General features: G+C 37.1%; 2 protein-coding genes across 8 annotated transcripts in view; one reads left to right on the forward strand and one right to left on the reverse strand.

Moving 5' to 3' along the window:
* NF1 (neurofibromin 1) overlaps positions 1–24,965 on the forward strand; it is a 1,508,106-nt gene that overhangs the window by 1,039,746 nt on the left and 443,395 nt on the right. The window lies entirely within an intron of this gene.
* Positions 14,730–16,010, reverse strand: OMG (oligodendrocyte myelin glycoprotein). The gene has a single exon (XM_053704503.1). The coding sequence runs from the start codon at positions 16,008–16,010 to the stop codon at positions 14,730–14,732; it is 1,281 nt and encodes a 426-aa protein (XP_053560478.1).

The following is a 24,965-nucleotide window of genomic DNA, read 5'->3' on the forward strand; positions in this document are numbered from 1 at the left end:
TGTACAGCTCATTCTACTAAGTTCAGTCGCCATTTCTTGGGCTTTTTCAGAATGAAACTTATGTTATTCAAATTTGCAAATCAGTAATTTGGTCTTCTTTGCATACTTTTATTGTTTTTACCATGTTTATGTATTTGCTTCTTCTGAAGCAGTCTTTGGTAGAAAAAGTTCTTCAGGCAGCTGTTTCAGTTTGATTCTACTGCTTTTGATTTATGTGTTTTCAAGGAAAACTTATTTATTGTGTGGATTCAATTTATCAGTGGAAATAGCTGTTATTTTATCCCTCCCTTTCTAGTGACTCTTCTGTGGAGTTCCACATCTTGGGTATTTCTATCCCATATGTCACTAGCTCATGGACTCTTGCCAATTACATGAAAGAAAACATAATTTATGTAAGAACTTACCTGATAAATTAATTTCTTTCATATTGGCAAGAGTCCATGAGGCACACCCTTTTTATGGTGGTTATGTTTTTTTGTATAAAAGCACAATTATTTTTCCAGTTCCTCTTTTTGTATGCTTTTCTACTCCTTATTTTATCACCCCTCTACTTGGCTATTCAATAAACTGAATTGTGGGTGTGGTAAGGGATGTATTTATAGGCATTTTGAGGTTTGGGAAACTTTGCCCCTCCTGGTAGGATTGTATATCCCATACGTCACTAGCTCATGGACTCTTGCCAATATGAAAGAAATTAATTTGTCAGGTAAGTTCTTACATAAATTATGTTTTTAGCTACGTTGGACTGCTCCGATACACCTATTGATGTCAACCCTAAAAAGTCTAGTAAGTTAAATAGATACTTTGATGTTCCTTCACCTGGGGAGGTGTTTCTAGTGCCAGACCGTGCCACGGAAATTATTACCAAGGAATGGGAGAGACCAGGAATTCCTTTTTCTCCCTCCCCTGTTTCCAGGAAAATGTTCCCTGTGACTGACTCCATCAAGAAATCATGGCAGATCAATCCCAAAGCAGAAGGAGTGTTTTCCACTCTGGCTAAGAGAACTACTATTCCTATTGAGTTGCTCCTTTAAGGATCCTATGGATAAGAAGCTGGAGGCCCTTTTAAAGAAGAACAAGTGTCTGGCGGTCGTGCCGGATTTACAATCCTTTTGTCAGACCTTAGTCAGAATTAGGCCTGTGTTTAAATGAGTTGCTCCTCCTTGGAGCCTTAACCTTATTCTTAAAGTTTTACAACAGGCTCTGTTTGAGCCTATGCATTCCATAGATATTAAGTTATAATCTTGGAAGTTTTGTTTCTTACTGCTATTTCTTCTGCTCAGAGGGTTTCTGAACTCTCAGCTTTGCAGTGTAACTCTCCTTATCTCATTTTTCATGCAGATAAGGCAGTTCTCCGTGCCAAGTTTGGTTTTCTTCCTAAGGTTGTTTCGGACAGTAATATTAATTTGGAAATTGTTGATCCTTCTCTCTGTCCTAATCCTCCTAATAAAGAATGCTTGTTGCACAATTTAGACGTTGTGTGGGCTCTTAAATTCTATCTGCAGGCTATGAAGGACTTTTGTCAGTCTTCTGCATTGTTTGTTTACTTTTCTGGAAAACGTAAGGGTCAGAAAGCTACTGCCACTTCTCTTTCTCTCTGGTTGAGAAGTATTATTCGTTTGGCATATGAGACTGCTGGTCAGCAGCCTCCTGACAGGATTTCAGCTCACTCCACTAGGGCGGTGTCTTCTTCTTGGGCCTTAAAAAATTAGGCCTCTGTAGAACAGATTTATAAGGCTGCGACTTGGTCTTCTTTGGACACTTTTTCTAAATTCTATAAATTTGATACTTTGGCCTCGGCTGAGGCTTCTTTTGGGAGAAAGGTTCTGCAAGCAGTGATGCCTTCTGTTAAGGTTAACTGTCTTGCCCTCCCTAATCATCTGTGTTCTCTAGCTTGGATATTGATTTCCAACAGTAATTGATGATTCTGTGGACTCACCGTGTCTTAAGAAAGAAAACAAAATTTATGCTTATCTGATACATTTATTTATTTCTTGATACAGTGAGTCCACGGCCCTCCCTGTTTTTCAGACAGTTTTTTATATAAACCTCAGGCACCTCTGCACCTTGTGTAATTTCCTTTCTCTCGTTTTCCTTTGGTTGAATGACTGAGGGGTTGTGGGAAGGGAAGTGATACTTAACAGCTTTGCTGTGGTGCTCTTTGCCTCCTCTTGCTGGCCAGTAGTGATATTCCCAACAGTAATTGATGATTCCGTGGACTCACCATGTCAAGAAAGAAATTTATCAGGTAAGCATAAATTTTGTTTTTCTCAAGTACTATAAAAAAAAAGGTAAAACAGTTCACAGAGTGAAACAGAAAGACTAGGGGGAGCTGTTACCATGCGCAACTGGCAGGGAGTGTATGAGAAATAAACACTGTTCATTCAGGATTTCAACTACCAAGCCAAAATAAAATAAAACCGTTATGTCCCACACAATAATAATGGCACACTGGTCCTAATACGGTAAAACTCTGAAGTAAGGATGATATTACAAGTCACAATGAAGACACAACATGCATGAAAGTGATAATAGCCACACTTCAGTAACTTATATGATTGCATGTATACCGCTTTAAATATCCAGGCTGTATCAGCTAAAATTGCTGCATGACGTATCCAAAGTCAGCTGTCAGCAAAAAGCACAGTCTGCAGGTAATTCACAGCCTTAAACACAATGTTGTCAATAATTCAAAAGAATGCATGAGAAATTGCTGTGTTAAACGTTACTTTATGATTTCAGTGCCTCTTCTCTTGTGTGGGTGTAGTCCGGTGTAAGCAGTTCATAATTGGCTGGAGTCACAATAATTATTCATATACTCACTCTGCGCGGCTCCTCACTAACAGTCCAATGCCTCCCAAGCAAGTAGTGACGTGTCAGGCATCCTGAGCTCCCAAACAATCCTGTAGTGCTAGGAAAGGAAGGAATCCCTGATTTCCTTATGTAATGAAACAAGAAAAAAAGAACCCAGCACATAGAAGGTGGGATCCAAATGATGAATAAAAGTTCCAGTGAAAAAAAGGATAATAAAACGTAGCCTTTATTCAAGTCAGTAAGACTTATACATAAAACCTGCAAAAACACATCTGACCGGTTTCGGCGTGGATAGCCGTAATCCTAGATGTACAATTAGTCACACCTGAGCACCTTTTTATGCACAGGAGTACCTCCCTTTGGGAGTGGTTAAAAACAGCAGAAACAGAAGCAGGTGTAAAAATTTACATATGCATACATATAGCCAGAATAATATATATATATATATATATATATATATATATATATATATATACATATTCTCAAAATTTGGCTGCTAAAAAGATGTCTAGATAGTAGTGAATACAAAAATGCAATTTAAGTTAAACACATAGTAGGATCATATCAAAGGAGCCACAAAAATGAAACTACCATGGAGGCAATAACTATATATGATTACATGTTAACAATATAGCGATCTTATTCAATGCATACACACAATAGAAAAATATGTTTGTGTTAAACACATGGTAGGATCATAACAAAGGAGCCACATGTTAAATGAAACTACCATGGAGGCAATGACTATATATGATTACATGTTAACAGTATAACGGTCTTATTCAAAACTTATTCAAAAATTCAATTTTTGTTAAACACATGGTAGGATCATAACACAGGAGCCACATGTTAAATGAAACTACCATGAAGGCAATAACTATATATGATTACATGTTAACAATATAACAATCTTGTTCAGTGCATACAATTAAAGAGATTATAATCACGTTAAAAAAATAAAAGTAAATTATTTTTGTTAAACACATAGTAGGATCATAACAAAGGAGCCACATGTTAAATGAAACTACCATGAAAGCAATGACTATATATATTTACATGTTAACAGTATATCGATCATTTTCATTGTATACCTAAAAAGAGATTATAAGCGCATAGTAAAAAAAGATATATGGGAGCCAAAATGTGTTAAGGTCCCAATACATCTATTACATAATAAATAAAATCAAACTATATGAGGGGACATAGGTGTGAAATGTATATTGGTATGAAATATATATATTGAACAATCATAAGTTCATCTATGCCAGTAATTGATTATATCGAACTCTGAGTTGAAACCCCCAGGTAGCAGGCTACCGAGCTTGTGTATCCAATATATTTCTTGTCTTTGGAGTATTTGTGACTTATCACCACCACGACGTGGTGTGATAATTTGCTCGATAGCCTGCCACCTGAAGGTGTCAACTCTTCCCTCATGAACTTCAAGAAAATGTCTGGCTAATGCCGATACTGCTCTGTCTTGAGATACATAGGACAGATGTTCTCTAATACGTTTTCCAACTTTACGTGAGGTCTGACCAACATACTGTCTAAGGCAGTGATTTTTAACCTTTTTTTTGCCGTGGCACACTTTTTTACATTAAAAAATCCTGTGGCACACCACCATCCCAAAATTTAAAAAAAATCACACATTGTAGCCTAATACAGCATATATATATATACACATACACACAAACACATACATACTGTATGTATTGTGCTGTTATGCCATGCCTCCTACAAACTACCCCTGCACTGGGAGTAAAAAACAAGCAAAGTTTAAAAAAAATGTCACACTGTTGTCAGTCTGCCGCGGCACACCTGAGGATCTCTCACGGCACACTAGTGTGCCACGGCACACTGGTTGAAAAACACTGGTCTAAGGCATTGTGTGCACTCAATTAGATAAACGACATATTTACTGCCGCATTTGATACAGCCTCTTGTTTAAAATTTTTCCTGTGTGGTAGCTGAAATAAATGTTTTTGACACTTGAATATGGTCACATGATGCACAACATCTTTTGCCACATCTGTAGGTACCCTTGACAGTAAGCCAAGAACTGCCACTTTCTGATTTGGGCAACAAGCTTGGTGAAAGCATGTTGCCTAATGAAAGATTGCGTTTGTATACAAAATTACAACCATCCTCTAAAGTCTTACGTAAGACTGTGTCTCCACGTAGGATCGGAAAATTGAATTTTTGAATAAGTTTTGAATAAGACCGTTATACTGTTAACATGTAATCATATATAGTCATTGCCTTCATGGTAGTTTCATTTAACATGTGGCTCCTTTGTTATGATCCTACCATGTGTTTAACACAAATATCTTTTTCTATTGTGTGTATGCATTGAATAAGATCGCTATATTGTTAACATGTAATCATATATAGTTATTGCCTCCATGGTAGTTTCATTTAACATGTGGCTCCTTTGTTATGATCCTACCATGTGTTTAACACAAACATTTTTCTATTGTGTGTATGCATTGAATAAGATCGCTATATTGTTAACATGTAATCATATATAGTTATTGCCTCCATGGTAGTTTCATTTTTGTGGCTCCTTTGATATGATCCTACTATGTGTTTAACTTAAATTGCATTTTTGTATTCACTACTATCTAGACATCTTTTTAGCAGCCAAATTTTGAGAATATGTATATATACCCTCACACTGCTATGCATTACTCCTAGCCTGCCATTAATTTGCTCACTTTATATTCATATGTATTATTTATTGAATCCATTGCTCAGCTTTAATTAATAAGAATATAGCTGTTCATAGTTGTTTAATACATATTTTTTCATTCATGGTTTATCTAGATCTGTTTCAAAGTTTATACATTCATAGTTTAGTCAGCCAAATAGTATTAAGGTTTAACTGTTTTTGCAACCGTACTCATTGGCTACACTATTATTCTGGCTATATGTATGCATATGTAAATTTTTACACCTGCTTCTGTTTCTGCTGTTTTTAACCACTCCCAAAGGGAGGTACTCCTGTGCATAAAAAGGTGCTCAGGTGTGACTAATTGTACATCTAGGATTACGGCTATCCACGCCGAAACCGGTCAGATGTGTTTTTGCAGGTTTTATGTATAAGTCTCACTGACTTGAATAAAGGCTACGTTTTATTATCCTTTTTTTCACTGGAACTTTTATTCATCATTTGGATCCCACCTTCTATGTGCTGGGTTCTTTTTTTCTTGTTATAAAAAAAGGTATGTATAAAGTTTGTTATTTGTGTATTCATTTGTGAAACGAATTCCAAATATGGCTGCGGATCACATCAGTAGGCTATTTTTGGCACCAGAGATATTACTATTAAAGTGCAACACACAAAGAGATGTGGAAATCCAGATCTTTGTGTATTGCACTTTAGCATTCATATATCCGGTAGCGAAAATAGACGATTAATCTTGACAAAAAAATAAAAAAAATGAATTTAGCACATATCTGCTATAAATTGAACGTTCATGTATCTGCTGAGACCAGATTTGACAGATCTTTTTCTCCATTCTACTTTTGTTTCTAAAGTATACATATTAAACATAATTAACTGGGATTCAGTGTCTTCTCTCCTTTTTAAAAAAAAACTTGATAAGTGTATTTAACTAAGAATGGTATGTCACAGGAAGTTAATGGTCTTTTACCCTCTTAAAAATGTGAGATTTCTGACATTGAGTTTCTTCTTTGTCTTCTATAAAAATACCATATTTGTTGTTAAGTGCGACTTATAAAACAGCATAGATTAGGAAGCTATGGTGATTTTTTTTTTTTTTTTAAAGGGAGTTCTATATTCAGTACATATGGTCTGCTTATATGATTATCTTGCTCCCACATAAAATATTGCAATTAGATGTTAAATTCCCATTGTGCTGCAGAGAAATTAAGAATGTAAATTAGTTGTTTTAGTTGTTATAGTTAAATAGGTTTTGTTCCCACCAGTTCTTTGATGTCTGGTCAACCTATCTACTCTTGTTCTAAATGTGTCTTCTTCAATAACCTGTAGTCTGTATGCACCCATTTTATTTTGTTTAGATAAGGTCTTCTTATCTGCATTATGTAGTGTGTGTAATATGTTCATTTGGTCTTCCTCATAGGCCTGATAATAAATAACTTACCAGCATGGTGAGAAATAACGCAAAATCTTTGGGTATTTTTTTTTATGTTGTAATGTAGGTGTCTCTCCACATCCAGAATCCCATTAGCAAGATAAACAGCTCTTAAGCTAAAATATGCTTTCTTCTGTTATGTGTGATCAGTCCACGGGTCATCATTACTTCTGGGATATTATCTGCTCCCCTACAGGAAGTGCAAGAGGATTCACCCAGCAGAGTTGCTATATAGCTCCTCCCCTCTACGTCACCTCCAGTCATTCTCTTGCACCCAAAGACTAGATAGGAGGTGTGAGAGGACTATGGTGATTATACTTAGTTTTTAGAACTTCAATCAAAAGTTTGTTATTTTACAATAGCACCGGAGCGTGTTATTACCTCTCTGGCAGAGTTTGAAGAAGAATCTACCAGAGTTTTTCTTATGATTTTAACCGGAGTAGTTAAGATCATATTGCTGTTTCTCGGCCATCTGAGGGAGGTAAAAACTTCAGATCAGGGGACAGCGGGCAGTTGAATCTGCATTGAGGTATGTAGCAGTTTTTATTTTCTGAATGGAATTGATGAAAAAATCCTGCCATACCGTTATAATGAACATGTATGTATGCTCTACACTTTAGTATTCTGGGGATGGTATTTCACCGGAATTACTCTGTAAAGTACATTAAACCTTTTATTAGGTATTTTTCATGTTAAACGTTTTTGCTGGAATGTAGAATCGTTTGCATTAATGAGGTACTGAGTGAATAAATATTTGGGCATTATTTTTCCACTTGGCAGTTTGCTTGTTTTAATTATGACAGTTTCGTTTCTCTCTCACTGCTGTGTGTGAGAGGGAGGGGCCGTTTTTGGCGCTCTTTGCTACGCATCAAAAATTTCCAGTCAGTTACTCTTGTATTTTCTGCATGATCCGGTTCATCTCTAACAGAACTCAGGGGTCTTCAAACTTCTTTGAAGGGAGGTAGATTCTCTCAGCAGAGCTGTGAGACTTATATAGTGACTGTGATTTAAAACGTTGCTCTGTAATTTTTATGTTTAAAATTTAATTAGTGTTATTTTACTAATGGGAACAAACCTTTGCTAAAAAGTTGTGTTGTTTGTAAAGAGTGATGCTATAACTGTTTTTCAGTTCATTATTTCAACTGTCATTTAATCGTTTAGTGCTTCTTGAGGCACAGTACGTTTTTGTTAAATAAAATTGTAACCGAGTTGCATGTTTATTGCTAGTGTGTTAAACATGTCTGATTCAGAGGAAGATACCTGTGTCATTTGTTCCAATGCCAAGGTGGAGCCCAATAGAAATTTATGTACTAACTGTATTTATGCTACTTTAAATAAAAGCCAATCTGTACAAATTGAACAAATTTCACCAAACAGCGAGGGGAGAGTTATGCCGACTAACTCGCCTCACGTGTCAGTACCTGCATCTCCCGCCCGGGAGGTGCGTAATATTATGGCGCCTAGTACATCTGGGCAGCCATTACAGATAACATTACAAGATATGGCTACTGTTATGACTGAAGTTTTGGCTAAATTACCAGAACTAAGAGGCAAGCGTGATCACTCTGGGGTGAGAACAGAGTGCGCTGATAATTCTAGGGCCATGTCTGATACTGCGTCACAGCTTGCAGAGCATGAGGACGGAGAGCTTCATTCTGTGGGTGACGGTTCTGATCCAAACAGATTGGATTCAGATATTTCAAATTTTAAATTTAAATTGGAAAACCTCCGTGTATTACTAGGGGAGGTCTTAGCAGCTCTTAACGATTGTAACACTGTTGCAATACCAGAGAAAATGTGTAGGTTGGATAAATACTTTGCGGTACCGGCGAGTACTGACGTTTTTCCTATACCTAAGAGATTAACTGAAATTGTTACTAAGGAGTGGGATAGACCCGGTGTGCCGTTCTCACCCCCTCCAATATTTAGAAAGATGTTTCCAATAGACGCCACCACACGGGACTTATGGCAAACGGTCCCTAAGGTGGAGGGAGCAGTTTCTACTTTAGCTAAGCGTACCACTATCCCGGTGGAGGATAGCTGTGCTTTTTCAGATCCTATGGATAAAAAATTAGAGGGTTACCTTAAGAAAATGTTTGTTCAACAAGGTTTTATATTGCAACCCCTTGCATGCATCGCGCCGATTACGGCTGCGGCAGCATTTTGGATTGAGTCTCTGGAAGAGAACCTTAGTTCAGCTACGCTGGACGACATTACGGACAGGCTTAGAGTCCTTAAACTAGCTAATTCATTCATTTCGGAGGCCGTAGTACATTTAACCAAACTTACGGCTAAGAATTCAGGATTCGCCATTCAGGCACGTAGGGCGCTGTGGCTAAAATCCTGGTCGGCTGATGTAACTTCTAAGTCCAAATTACTTAATATACCTTTCAAGGGGCAAACTTTATTTGGGCCCGGTTTGAAAGAAATTATTGCTGACATTACAGGAGGTAAGGGCCACGCTCTACCTCAAGACAAAGCCAAAGCTAAGGCTAGACAGTCTAATTTTCGTCCCTTTCGGAATTTCAAAACAGGAACAGCATCAACTTCCACTGCACCAAAACAGGAAGGAGCTGTTGCTCGTTACAGACAAGGCTGGAAACCTAACCAGTCCTGGAATAAGGGCAAGCAGGCCAGGAAACCTGCTGCTGCCCCTAAGACAGCATGAACCGAGGGCCCCCGATCCGGGACCGGATCTAGTGGGGGGCAGACTCTCTCTCTTCGCCCAGGCTTGGGCAAGAGATGTCCAGGATCCCTGGGCGCTAGAGATCATATCTCAGGGATACCTTCTAGACTTCAAATTCTCTCCCCCAAGAGGGAGATTTCATCTGTCAAGGTTGTCAACAAACCAAATAAAGAAAGACGCGTTTCTACGCTGTGTACAAGATCTATTATTAATGGGAGTGATCCATCCGGTTCCGCGGTCGGAACAAGGACAAGGGTTTTACTCAAACCTGTTTGTAGTTCCCAAAAAAGAGGGAACTTTCAGGCCAATCTTGGATTTAAAGATCCTAAACAAATTCCTAAGAGTTCCATCGTTCAAAATGGAAACTATTCGGACAATCTTACCCATGATCCAAGAGGGTCAGTACATGACCACAGTGGATTTAAAGGATGCTTACCTTCACATACCGATTCACAAAGATCATTACCGGTATCTAAGGTTTGCCTTCTTAAACAGGCATTACCAGTTTGTAGCCCTTCCATTCGGATTGGCTACGGCTCCAAGAATCTTCACAAAGGTTCTGGGTGCCCTTCTGGCGGTACTAAGACCGCGAGGAATTTCGGTAGCTCCGTACCTAGACGACATTCTGATACAAGCTTCAAGCTTTCAAACTGCCAAGTCTCATACAGAGTTAGTTCTGGCATTTCTAAGGTCGCATGGATGGAAAGTGAACGAAAAGAAGAGTTCTCTCTTTCCTCTCACAAGAGTTCCATTCTTGGGGACTCTTATAGATTCTGTAGAAATGAAGATTTATCTGACAGAAGACAGATTAACAAAGCTTCTAAATGCATGCCGTGTCCTTCATTCCATTCAACTCCCGTCAGTAGCTCAATGCATGGAGGTGATCGGCTTAATGGTAGCAGCAATGGACATAGTACCCTTTGCACGCCTACATCTCAGACCGCTGAAATTGTGCATGCTGAGTCAGTGGAATGGGGATTACTCAGATTTGTCCCCCACTCTGAATCTGGATCAAGAGACCAGAAACTCTCTTCTATGGTGGCTTTCTCGGCCACATCTGTCCAGGGGGATGCCATTCAGCAGGCCGGACTGGACAATTGTAACAACAGACGCCAGCCTACTAGGTTGGGGCGCTGTCTGGAATTCTCTGAAGGCTCAGGGACAATGGAGTCAGGAGGAAAGTCTCCTGCCAATAAACATTCTGGAATTGAGAGCAGTTCTCAATGCCCTTCTAGCTTGGCCCCAGTTAAAAACTCGGGGGTTCATCAGGTTTCAGTCGGACAACATCACGACTGTAGCTTACATCAACCATCAGGGAGGGACAAGAAGCTCCCTAGCAATGATGGAAGTATCAAAGATATTTCGCTGGGCAGAGTCTCACTCTTGCCACCTGTCAGCAATCCACATCCCGGGAGTAGAGAACTGGGAGGCGGATTTCTTGAGTCGCCAGACTTTTCATCCGGGGGAGTGGGAACTTCATCCGGAGGTCTTTGCCCAAATACTTCGACGTTGGGGCAAACCAGATATAGATCTCATGGCGTCTCGCCAGAACGCCAAACTTCCTCGCTACGGATCCAGATCCAGGGATCCGGGAGCGGTTCTGATAGATGCTTTGACAGCACCTTGGAACTTCAGGATGGCTTATGTGTTTCCACCCTTCCCGCTGCTTCCTCGATTGATTGCCAAAATCAAACAGGAGAGAGCATCAGTGATTCTAATAGCACCTGCATGGCCACGCAGGACTTGGTATGCAGATCTAGTGGACATGTCATCCTGTCCACCTTGGTCTCTACCTCTAAGACAGGACCTTCTGATACAGGGTCCATTCAAACATCAAAATCTAACTTCTCTGAAGCTGACTGCTTGGAAATTGAACGCTTGATTTTATCAAAACGTGGTTTTTCTGAGTCGGTTATTGATACCCTGATACAGGCTAGGAAGCCTGTTACCAGAAAGATTTACCATAAAATATGGCGTAAATACCTATACTGGTGTGAATCCAAAGATTACTCCTGGAGTAAGGTTAGGATTCCTAGGATATTGTCCTTTCTACAAGAAGGTTTAGAAAAGGGTTTATCGGCTAGCTCATTAAAGGGACAGATCTCAGCTCTGTCCATCTTGTTACACAGGCGTCTGTCAGAAAATTCAGACATCCAGGCCTTTTGTCAGGCTTTAGCTAGGATCAAGCCTGTGTTTAAAACTGTTGCTCCGCCATGGAGTTTAAACTTAGTTCTTAACGTTTTACAGGGTGTTCCGTTTGAACCCCTTCATTCCATTGATATAAAATTGTTATCTTGGAAAGTTCTATTTTTAATGGCTATTTCCTCGGCTCGAAGAGTCTCTGAGTTATCAGCCCTACATTGTGATTCTCCTTATCTGATCTTTCACTCAGACAAGGTAGTTCTGCGTACTAAACCTGGGTTCTTACCTAAGGTTGTCTCTAACAGGAATATCAATCAAGAGATTGTTGTTCCCTCCTTGTGTCCAAATCCTTCTTCAAAGAAGGAACGTCTTCTACACAATCTGGATGTAGTTCGTGCCCTCAAGTTCTACTTGCAGGCAACTAAAGATTTTCGCCAAACTTCTTCCCTGTTTGTCGTTTATTCTGGACAGAGGAGAGGTCAAAAAGCTTCTGCTACCTCTCTCTCTTTTTGGCTTCGTAGCATAATACGTTTAGCCTATGAGACTGCTGGACAGCAGCCTCCTGAAAGAATTACAGCTCACTCCACTAGAGCTGTGGCTTCCACTTGGGCCTTTAAGAATGAGGCCTCTGTTGAACAGATTTGCAAGGCTGCAACTTGGTCTTCGCTTCATACTTTTTCCAAATTTTACAAATTTGACACTTTTGCTTCTTCGGAGGCTATTTTTGGGAGAAAGGTTCTTCAGGCAGTGGTTCCTTCTGTATAATGAGCCTGCCTATCCCTCCCGTCATCCGTGTACTTTTGCTTTGGTATTGGTATCCCAGAAGTAATGATGACCCGTGGACTGATCACACATAACAGAAGAAAACATAATTTATGCTTACCTGATAAATTCCTTTCTTCTGTTGTGTGATCAGTCCACGGCCCGCCCTGTTTTTTAAGGCAGGTACATATTTTTTAAATTATAATTCAGTCACCACTACACCCTTGGCTTCTCCTTTCTCGTTGGTCTTTGGTCGAATGACTGGAGGTGACGTAGAGGGGAGGAGCTATATAGCAACTCTGCTGGGTGAATCCTCTTGCACTTCCTGTAGGGGAGCAGATAATATCCCAGAAGTAATGATGACCCGTGGACTGATCACACAACAGAAGAAAGGAATTTATCAGGTAAGCATAAATTATGTTTTTCAATTATTAAGGGTACTGACAAGTCTTCTTAGATAATCTTGCCAGAGAGTTTTAGAGAATTGAGTCTATAGATGACTTTTTTGCAGATATGGTGTTAACATTCAAATAATTGACAGGTCTTAAATAATTGAGCGAATTAAACTTTTTTTTGATAAATCGACCAGTTAGTCTTCTGATATAATTGAACATACACTTCTCCTGTGCTCTGTGAAAATCTAAAACTATTGCATAATGAACTGAAATTAAACACATACAATTTTATAACCCATCTGGAAATGTGTTTTTTCTTGTTCTTAAATGCAAATATTGGCTTTAAAATTGCATTAGTTTGCAGTGCAGTCTGTTTTTACACAATCCACATTATGTGTGTTTGTGCAGAACTGTAAAGCATCCACAACATTATGTATAAGTAGTTATAGTTTCAAAAATTCCAAAATGTGGTTAACCAGAATTCAGAGCTCCTTTTCAATTATTTGTCCCTTTCCACTGCAGGAAAGCTTATTTTATTAAGATTTACTATAGTAAAGTGTACACTGCATTAAAGTCTGTAGGGCATGTGGTACAACATTTAAATGGATTTTACTGCCTGATTGCGTGAAAAAAAAATTAGAATGTGGTTAAGATGTCACCTAACAGGCTGCTAAAATATAATTTACAACGTTTTGGGGGAATTTAGTTGGGGACTTTTTACTATGCTTTCAATGCATTGTAGATATTTAGAATATTTTTCTGTCCTTTTAAGTATAGAAAAATAAAATAAACAGCAGACTATGCTGTACTTTTATTATTTATTTATCCACATTCATTGTCAGAGGTGGAGTTCATAATGCAGTATTTTAAAGCATTGCAGGACTGCCTGGTCTAGTTCCTGCTTATTTTATGTAGCTTATTGCTTGTGATTCAATAACAACTTGCAATGCATCATTCAACACTTTAAATCACAGAGGAAAAACATTGTGTTTAATGCCCCTTTAAGAATGCTAACATTTGTCTGACACAGGTACATGCTAAACACAGTGCTTAGATCAGTGCAGGAGCTTATTTACATCAGGTTGTCATTGGCCAGAGCAGAGGAGACCAAACAAGCATTCTCAATAGACTTTTCTAGGGGTGTATATTACTGTACTGTTTTAAAACCTCAAAATCATTTGCTCACCCAGTTTCTGATTTATTACTTTATTGCAATTCTTTTACAATTTAGTATAGATACATTTCTGATATGCACTATATGTACTGTATAGAAAAGTGACTAGTTTAATATCAGTTTTAATTAGATATACCCATTTCTATGTCTCTAAATAAAAACTTTGTTCTTACATACTTTAACATGCCTTAATCTTGTGAAATTTCAAACTATTTTAAAGATTTAACACTCGCAGAGTCTAAAATTCACTCTCCATTCAAAATGTATTGAGAACTAATAAGCAAAACATACAACATGGAATAATAAGTGGCAAAAAAATGCTGTTTGACAATATTTATAATATATGTATTTAGAAATAACTTTAATTACTCACAGGCTTTATCATTTCAGCTTTCATAAAAAGCCTACAATTTAACAGAAAAATGCACAATTAAATTTTTTTAAAGTTTATTTTTTTATTTAAACAGGCATTTATTGTATCTGTTCATTTCAGTGTTTTTGGACAATGTCATTTGATTGCTACTGTTCATTATAAATAATAACAATTCATGTAAAAAAAAAAATCTTAAAAATTTTTCAGTATAATCGGCTTGTAAATCAAATCATATCGTATTCTTTAATGGCCATAAAACATGCTTTTAAACAGTCCTAAAAACCAGAAGCATCAGGAAAACACTAGATGCAAGACATGTATCTTTATGTGCTGAGGAAGATGCATGATCTTTTAGTTTTATATTGGGGGTGGGCATTTCAGCACAGATAGTTGTGCTTGGCAACTGCAGATCTAATTCATTGCCTGACTTGCCTTTATTATTGCTAAAAGTCAGTGTATAATCATAGGACTCCATTTCATCTATTTCATTTGAGCTTAGATAAGACGCGTCTTTGGTGCCAAGGGTATCAGGACTTAAATGTGTGTGTACATCTGCAGATCCTTCCTCTGTGATAATGGAGAAGTCTCTGCTTGGAAAGAAAATGTCAGATACTTTTAATGTAGCAGCTGTTATTGGTTCTAAAAAGGGAATTTGCTTGTACAGTTTTGTTTCTTGTGCTTCCAGAAAAGGTGAGATTGATGTTTTAAGTATTGGAGTATTAAGTACCTGATCAGTGGTTTCAGTTAGATAGGGGTAGTTTGTGATACCTTGTAGGCTACTTTCATTGACACAGGGATGGCCAATAACATTGTTTGTTTTTTCCCTTACCCACATCAACAAGTACACAATGCTTTGTATTTTGCATTCCCAAGGGTTGTCATACAGAGTAATCTCTTGTAAATTAGTTAGCTGGTCAAAGGCATTTTTAGGTATGTAGGTAAATCTGTTACTGTGTAGGTACAATTTTCTAAGGCTGGACATTCTAACCAGTGTTCCTTGGAGAATTTGTGTTAACAAGTTGTTAGATAAATCAATAGTTTTGACGTTGTGTGGCATGTTGGTTGGAACTGTCCATAGTCGGTTGCTGCTTAGATTAAGCAGCTGCAGGCTACCCAGTGTATTGTTAATAAGGATAGTTCTCTGAAGCCTGTTCCTGGACATATCCAGCACTTTAAGATTCCACTGATAAGCTGTGTCAAGTTTATGAAGGTCCTTAATATTATTATTTGATGCATAAACTTCCCAGAGGGATTTTGGCAAATGAGAAGGTAGATTCCTGAGGAAGTTGTGTGAAATGTCAAGCGACCTCAAATTAGTGAATTTAGTTAACTGACTATCTAAATTGACAAACTGATTGTAAGACAGGTTCAGGTTTGTGATATTGTCCTGTAGTCCATATGGCAAAGCAGTTAGGTTTCCAACTGAGCAATCAACGTTTCTATTTTTGCTAGAGCATGAGCACTTTAAAGGGCATATACAGAAAATATTTGATATAGAACAAATAAGAATCAAGAATCCTGATGAGGTCTTTGTAGGATATTCCATGGTTACCTGCATTTAAGAAATGGTTAATCAGCTAACATAGCTCTAACAAAAAATGCGTTAACTATAATCTGCAACAGTAAAATCCATGAGTGTTATATATTTCTGTAGCTGGGTCTCATCTACTCGATTGTGAATGTTTATTCCCCTTTCAAACAATTTTTAAATACAGTTACATTTACCTTATACACTCTAATGTTTTAGAAAAGCCTAGCAAATTATGTATCTACAAAATTCCCATAGGCTTTTAATGTACGTTGTTTAGAATTGTATGATATTTTCTGTGGGTTCAGAACATACCCTACATAGTAAAAAACAAACAAACCACAGGAGCATTTTAATGCTACTCAAATTGTAAGAATGCTTTAGAGCCACATCTACTGTAGACATTTAAATATTTATTTAATACCAGAAGATGTCAGATTGAGTGCAAAAAAAAAAATCTTCTAGCACAAAAGCTAATATTCCCTAAAAAACATAATACAATAAACTGATACATGTATTTTGATTATAAACCTAAAACTACAGTAGATCTCAGTTCAGTGATATGAACATTACTTGCTTAATTTTTTTTTTACGTGATTTTTATTTTCTCAAAGTTATAAATAAAACTTACCTATCTGTTTCCAGCCAGAATCAATACAATGCTTGTGCAAATGGGTATCTTTAGTTTGTGGGCATCTCTCCAGCTTGCACAGACTGATGCTTGCAGAGGATTGAGCTTTCTTCCTTTAGCTGCATTGTGCTACTGTACTCTGCATAGGTCTGATCAGCAATTCAGGGGACTGCAGAGCTTCTGTAAGTGCTGACTCAAGTTTATTGGGAAGAACTCCACTGTTACAGGAGACAATCATATGAGTTTTGGATTTTTTTTCTGCTATGTTAGTGACTGCAGAGGTGTTTGTTATTGTTGTTGTTATTGTTATTATTGGGTACTGCTTCAAAATATTTCAGTACATTTAAAACGGACCAAAACAATGAAATTTATAAACAGGGAATGGTTCTGTATGTTGAAAGGTCAGGGGTTTACACCAAATGTAACTTTATCCAATGTATTGAATGACTTTGTGTCAAAAACATTATCAGTTACTGTATCTAGTTTTGTTCTTTCAGAATTTTCTTGATTCAAATGTTACAAATTATCCTGTTTTCTAGATATGTTAAAGGGACATGAAACCCCAAATTGTTTTTTTTTTTTATAACTCTTTTTTTATAAAATTTATAATAGAAGTAAATTGGAAAGTTGCTTAAAATTGCACGTACTATCTGAATCGTGAAATTTTAATTTTGACTAAACTATTTCTTTAAAAATGTATGTTCTATCTGAATCAAGAAAAAAAAATGGATTTGTGTCCCTTTAATGTTTTTGAGACTAGGCTGGGAACCAGAGAGCAAAATTAAATGTTAGTCTGACAGCTAATGAGCTAGACAAATAGACTTATACTTATGCAGCACACAGGGTTGTGTTGTTTGTTTTTTTGTTTGTAATATACTTTTATTATATATTATTGTTATAATCATATTTATTTTGTCCTCGTTTCTGTAATTTAACTGTGGAAATTGTGGACATTCCAAATTCGGTTTAAACTGGCAGCGTGCACTGCATGCTCCATAAGCTTACCATTGCAATAGTCCTCACTGCCATTGTTTGCACATTCTAGTAGCCCATTTGTATCTTTTACCTGTCCTCAGCAGAGGAGATTACATTTTTAGGTTATGAACAGTATGAAAACTTAAACATTACACATATTTATTCAATAAACCTCTGTATATTATTCTCAGGCTAATTTTTTACCTGCATTTTAATTTATAATAATAATTAAAAAAAAACTAATGTAATTAAAAGACCTCTGTGTATTATTTTCAGGCTTCAGGCTTTGCATTAAAATAAAAAACTAAGAAAAATCCAAGATAAAAACTTTTATTATGGTTTACAATTTGTTGCTCAAATGCAAAATTGAAAGGATTGACCATTTCTCTCCCCCAAGAGCCATACTCCATCAATACTACATTATATAGAACAAAACTAAAAAGATTAGGTGGTATTCGCTGAAGGTGCACACTTAAGTGATATACAGCCCCCTGTATAGTTGTGTGTATCTATAGTATACCTGCTTTGTTAAAATGCTTGTGCTAGGTGTAGCAACAGGAGGTAAACATATACCTAACCATGGGCTAGATTACGAGTGGACCTCTTTTTATCGCTGCCGCTCGTGCGTTAACTGCGCTAGAAGTAAGATTTTTGCCTGCAAGCTAACCCAACGTGTGCAAAAAGCCGAAGTTAGATTATCGTGACCGTGTTATTTTATTCCCCCATAGACTTCAATGGCGCACAAAAAGTGTGGGGGAGAACAAACACCCTATTCACTCGCAAACAGATATTTACAAGAATTTCTATTTAATAATGCATATAACATTTCTTTCCATAAGGCAGGGGAGAGTCCAGGACTTCATTCCTTACTGTTGGGAAATACAACCGTAAGGAATGAAGTCGTGGGCTCTCCCTGCCAGGAAAGAAAGGAATTTATCTGGTAAGCATAAATTTTGTTATTCTGCAATATGTGAAATATTTACGGTAAATACACAGTATAACACTTTATTAAATATGAATATTGCATAAATATTATTATTATTAATATTGTTTTAATCTACTTGACTGCAAAGGGCTCCATTGAACATATATATATATATATATATATATATATATATATATATATATATATATATACATATATATATATATACATATATATATATATATATATATCATTTTTGGCTATTTTGTTTTTCTTTTTTTTTTTTTGCCTGTTATTTTCGGTAAAATTATTGTGTAGCATGTTTCAAATTTGATGCTAGCTTAGAGCTGCTGTTTAAGATCATTACTTGACTTACTGTTTTGCATATAATGAGTGTTCTAGGACTATACTTTATTTGGATAATTGGTAAAAAAAAAAAACTGTTAAATCTGATTCTGTTACATAGAACTAAATAAAGAATATTACAGTATATTGATATTTAATATTGTTTTAAGTAGGGATGCACCGACATTTTGGTCGCAGAAACATCTTGGCCAAAAATGGCATTATCATTTTTTGCCTGTTTTTTTTTCTTGGTAAAATTATTGTGTAGCATATTATTGTTTTAAGATATTTTTGTCCAATTTTAATGTGTTACTTTCAATAAAAGTGTGACCAGGTGAAAATTTATTTGCTTGAAGGTTTTCAATTCAGATTAATTCATTAAATAGTCTAATTATGCTGAAAATATATATATTTTAAAATAATTAAAAAAAAAAAAAACATTTTCGGTAAAAGTTTTGGTTTTCGGCCAAGTGCATCCCGGATTTTCGGGTTCGGTTTCGGTCCAGAATTTCTATTTCGGTGCATCACTAATAAAAAATATATATATATATATGTGTGTGTGTCTGTAGATGTATACATATTTATTTGTGTATATATTTCTGTATTATGAGTGTAACTGTACTTTTAAATGTATTTTTTTTTTTTTTTTTGCGTAACAGTTAACAAGAGCTCTAAGGTCACGTTAATCCACAATAGTGTTTGTTTTTGCATTCACTTTCAACTTGTAATATGAGTGCTCCTTCCGACACGCCAAAACGGACACGATAAACCCGATCTCGCTCGCAAAACAGAGCATTACTCGTAATCTGGCCCTATAGGTGTTATAATTTCTATTGTGACAAAAATATATTTTTGGCCAGTTCTAAAAAAGCTTTGTATAATTTAAATTAATTTGTGACATTTCAGAGGAATTCTGGTGGAGGAGGTGGCAGGTAAAGTTCAACAGTCTCATTTTGTCTATCTGGACGAGCTAGCTCTAGATTGGGGCTCTTGTCCAGGTTTAAAGGAAACAAGGAGTTGTCTTCTCTCTGGACATATTGAGATGCAGTTATAAGACTTGGATCTTGGTTTACATCTGTAGAAACAATATCATTTGGTGGAGGCTCTGGAAGATCTAGGAGAAAGTCAGCAGGTGGAGGGAGATCAGATTCATCAGTAGTAGAAGGCTCATTAGGCAGCTGATCCATAGATGCAGAGGCTATAATAGTACTTCCATGGGCCTCAGCTTGTTTTGTTTTAATATCTCGTTCTTCCACATTCATTTGTGACAGTTTATTAGATGTGCTGTTGTCATTCAAAAAGCTTTGGGTTTTTTCCAGTTCAGTGATATTTGGCAGACAGTTTACAGATAACGTTTGGTCTGTTTTTTTAAAGATAATAATTTCAGGGGCGTCTGTATATGTAAGTGGGGAAGGACCTGCCCAGTTCTGGTCAACATTATTTGGTTTCCTAAAACATTTCCATAAAAGTATGGCTATAATTGATCCAACCATTAAAGTTAATATTCCTCCCACTATCACTGCTGCCAGCCAAAGGAAGCTTTCAGAGCCGCCTTCCCCTGGTGGGGAACCATTCATTTGTTTTCCTTCCATGTCCATGATGGCATAAAAATATTGCTCTGAAACAAATGTATAAAGAAAAGGATTACATGATTTTACATAGTGTCCAAAACCACAAATGTTATTATTTCCATACACAGATATGCATCACTGTGGTTTGTCATTTTTATTTTGTGGTGGTGTTTTTTCTTTTGTTTTATCTAGTCTAGGGGTCGACAAATCTGTTTAACATTTAGGATCCAGTAAGAATATTTAGTAGTCAGTCACACTTTTAGGAGCCAGACAGTGGTATTTGTATATAGATCTATGGAGAATAACCTAAAATGTTAGGATGGCTACCTGGCTCCTGGGTTTGTCAAGCTCTGATCAAGCCTATTGATTAGGCAGCATTAAGTTTTCTTAAAGTGACAGTGTAAAATCATTTTTACCTTAATGTGTTCCCAATAGAATAGGTGTTTTTGCTCCTTGAAACCACAACAGAATTAAGCGGGCTAATTTTGAACGGAGTGCAGACATAGTCTTGGCTCACAATATACACGCAAAGCCTCTTTTTTATTAGTAAAGATTGAATTAATACTCTCATAGAAATATTTATGTGATTCTTAAACATGCTGTACTTTTACGTTTAATTATTCTAATATGAATTTTCTTTATCTGAATGTAAGTTTTAAAGATCTCTCTAAAAATACAGTATTATAACTGACAAACTGTGCGTGTTGATCAGCTATACAATTTCATTGCTGGGGTGGGTGACTTTGAACAAAAACTTTAACAGAAACTGAATACATTCAGTAACATTGTTACATGTAATAGCATTTAAGTAAAAACTGAAGTGCTTTTTACACTCTCTTTAAAAGAGTAAGAAAACATGTCCCGTCCTAAAGCTTAGTACTATATTAACAAATAATGTAACGGCAAATACTACTTACCAGTTTCTCGGTGTGTATTCTACAGTTATTGTATAAAGATTGAGAAACATAACTGTTTGTAATGCCGATACCTCATGAAAAAGGAAGTAGAAAATAATTTCAGGAAGTGTATTTATTTATGTGAAGTATGAACATTTAAAAAAGGTTCCTGGGTTTTTTGACATTTGTGGGTTTTTTTATGTATTTCAATACTGTTGTGTTTTTTAACAGTGTTTGCACTAACTATAACTAGTTAGAAAAAAAAATATATGATCTAAAAGAAAGTAGACGAGAGCATTATATTTCCAATAATAGTGTAGATTTTAATAAAATATCTGTTAGTTTGGCTTTCTGTCTTATGATGTAAAATATTCAGGTCTGGGTAATTAATAGCCTTGTGCCTTCTTTGAGTAAGTAGAAACAGAGATGTCTTTAGTCACCTCACTTTCATCTCTTTTTTTTCAAACCCCCTACACCACACCTCCCCTAGGTAGCCTTACTGTCTTGGAGTTTCCTTTAACATAATCTGCCGAAAGAAGATATGCCCAGTGGAGATTTTTCCTTCAGGTCCAATGCCTAGAACTCATGATACTTTTAGGGACCCAAACAATATTTTAATCTCATTTCACCTGGTCTGGTTTTTTTACTTTTTCTTGTGAGATTTCATCTCTCACAATTAGGGTAAGTTTCTTTCTTTCTTCTGACACAGTGAGTCCACGGATCATCTTAATTACTGTTGGGAATATCACTCCTGGCCAGCAGGAGGCGGCAAAGAGCACCACAGCAAAGCTGTTAAATACCACTCCCTTACCCACAACCCCCAGTCATTCCCTTTGCCTGTGCAAGGTGGTGGTAAAGTAATTAGGTGTCCTGATTAAGATTTTTCTATCAGGTTTTTATTTTATTTATTTTGAAGTCAGGGCAGTATTGCTCTGCCTTCCATCACCTTGGGTGTCGCTGTATTCCACGTTAGTCTCTTCAGCAGGGCTGTGGTGGCTTTAAAGCAGTTAGGAACTTGTAAAGTGTGCTTTGCTGCGTTTTCCTAACATGTTGCTGCCCTGGTATAGAAAGCCTGAGTAAGTTTATTCTGTCTTTCTTTTTACACAGGTCTCTGTGAGGAGTGACTTCCTCTCATAATTTGTGAGTCGTCTGACTGCCGGACGACTTGAATGCAGGTAAGTGCATTTGTTCTTCTGGGGACTGGAAGGCTGGCACTGAAAGAGTTAAGGACTCTAAGGTTATCCTTTGGGACACAGCGAATTGTATTTGTTTCCCTGTTTAGACCCTCTTATTTTCTGGTCAGGGAAAATGTGAGTAAGACTGTGAAAATGCACTTTAACGGCAGGATGAAGCGCAATTTTAGCGTGCTTCATCTCCTTGCCATTTTTGTTATGTCTCTGCATTCTTTTTCCTTTTGTAAGAGGAGCGGCACCATTTTTGGTAAGAAAGCGCTCTGATTTTTTTTTTGTAGCTCCGCCTTGGCTCTGGTTGTGATCGGAGCGGTTATTTTGTGTCACTGTCTGAGTGGGCTCAGTTGTAGGAGGGTCTGTTCACAGAGTCATAATAGACCTGTGTTTACTCGTGCAGATTTTTCCCCTGTCCTGAATTAGGGCGATGCAAGTTACACAGATATAGAGCTTGTCGCACATGATTATGAGGTGTAACACTAATGTTTTTTTGAATGATCTGTTTTTGGGTAGTTTATTTGCACTTAATTCCAGGGTGGATTTCAATTCTTCTTAAAGCAAAGGTTTGTGCAGGATATTTGTCTCATATATTTTTTCAACACTAAAGTTTTTTGTTTATTGTTTTCCTGATACTCTCCTATTTTTACCTAGAATTGTATATTTTATTAGGGCTACCAGAATATGCTTTTCAGAGCCCTTTATGCTGGGTGTACGAATTAAATTAGAATAGTTCCCTCTGAGTCTCATGTCTCCCAGGGTGATGCTGTTAGGCAATGCCACAGCTTCTCCTTAATTTTCCCAAGCCTCTATGGTGTCACATGCAGTGCCCTGCGGTTCCTCTCATTCTCCTGAAGGAGTATATTTGATTACGAATTTGCAGTTCAGGTATCTTTTGCTGTATCTGCACTTTCTTTCATGTAATTAGCAAGAGTCCATGAGCTTGTGACGTATGGGATATACATTCCTACCAGAAGGGGCAAAGTTTCCCAAACCTCAAAATGCCTATAAATACACCCCTCACCACACCCACAAATCAGTTTTACAAACTTTGCCTCCTATGGAGGTGGTGAAGTAAGTTTGTGCTAGATTCTACGTTAATATGCGCTCCGCAGCAGGTTGGAGCCCGGTTTTCCTCTCAGCGTGCAGTGAATGTCAGAGGGATGTGAGGAGAGTATTGCCTATTTGAATGCAGTGATCTCCTTCTACGGGGTCTATTTCATAGGTTCTCTGTTATCGGTCGTAGAGATTCATCTCTTACCTCCCTTTTCAGATCGACAATATACTCTTATATATACTATTTCCTCTACTGATTCTCGTTTCAGTACTGGTTTGGCTTTCTACTACATGTAGATGAGTTTCCTGGGGTAAGTAAGTCTTATTTTCTGTGACACTCTAAGCTATGGTTGGGCACTTTTATATAAAGTTCTAAATATATGTATTCAAACATTTATTTGCCTTGACTCAGGATGTTCAACGTTCCTTATTTCAGACAGTCAGTTTCATATTTGGGATAATGCATATGAATAAATCATTTTTTCTTACCTTAAAAATTTGACTTTTCCCTGTGGGCTGTTAGGCTCGCGGGGGCTGAAAATGCTTCATTTTAATGCGTCATTCTTGGCGCGGACTTTTTTGGCGCAAAATTTTTTTTTCTGTTTCCGGCGTCATACGTGTCGCCGGAAGTTGCATCATTTTTGACGTTTTTTTGCGCCAAAGGTGTCGGCGTTCCGGATGTGGCGTCATTTTGGCGCCAAAAGCATTTAGGCGCCAAATAATGTGGGCGTCTTTTTTGGCGCTAAAAAAATATGGGCGTCACTATTGTCTCCACATTATTTAAGTCTCATTATTTTGTGCTTCTGGTTGCTAGAAGCTTGTTCACTGGCATTTTTTTCCCATTCCTGAAACTGTCATTTAAGGAATTTGATCAATTTTGCTTTATATTTTGTTTTTTTCTATTACATATTGCAAGATGTCCCACGTTGATCCTGATAAATCCATGATTAGACTATCTGAGATGGGGGACAAATTTATTCAAAGAGGCTATCCCACGAAATTGGTACATGAAACTATACAGACAGTGGCTGCAATTGATAGAGACACGCTATTCAAAACCAAACCTCATCATGATAAGGAAAAGAGATTGGTTTTTGTCTCTGGCTATTGCAGACAAAGTCAGCAAATCACTCGAATAATTCGCAAACACTGGCCAATTCTACAAAACTGTATACCCAATGTTGAGGAGTTCTGCCATTGCCCAATGCCAGCATACAAACGGAATAAAAGTCTGAAAGATTCACTTGTTAAAGCTGATGTGGGCTCTGGCAGATCACCCCAACAAGGATACATCACTAAAAAGAATTTGAGCTGTATTAACTGTAGCTCCATAATCAAAAGTCCACATTTTGTACATCCTCAAACCGGGTATAAATTCAAATTCAAGGAT

This window comes from Bombina bombina, chromosome 3 (genome assembly GCF_027579735.1).
Source record: "Bombina bombina isolate aBomBom1 chromosome 3, aBomBom1.pri, whole genome shotgun sequence".
NCBI lineage: Eukaryota > Metazoa > Chordata > Amphibia > Anura > Bombinatoridae > Bombina > Bombina bombina.

What these genes read in the sequence shown, in the direction of transcription:
- OMG (XM_053704503.1), bottom strand. Translation starts at nt 16,010, where the DNA reads ATGGAATATCCTACAAAGACCTCATCAGGATTCTTGATTCTTATTTGT.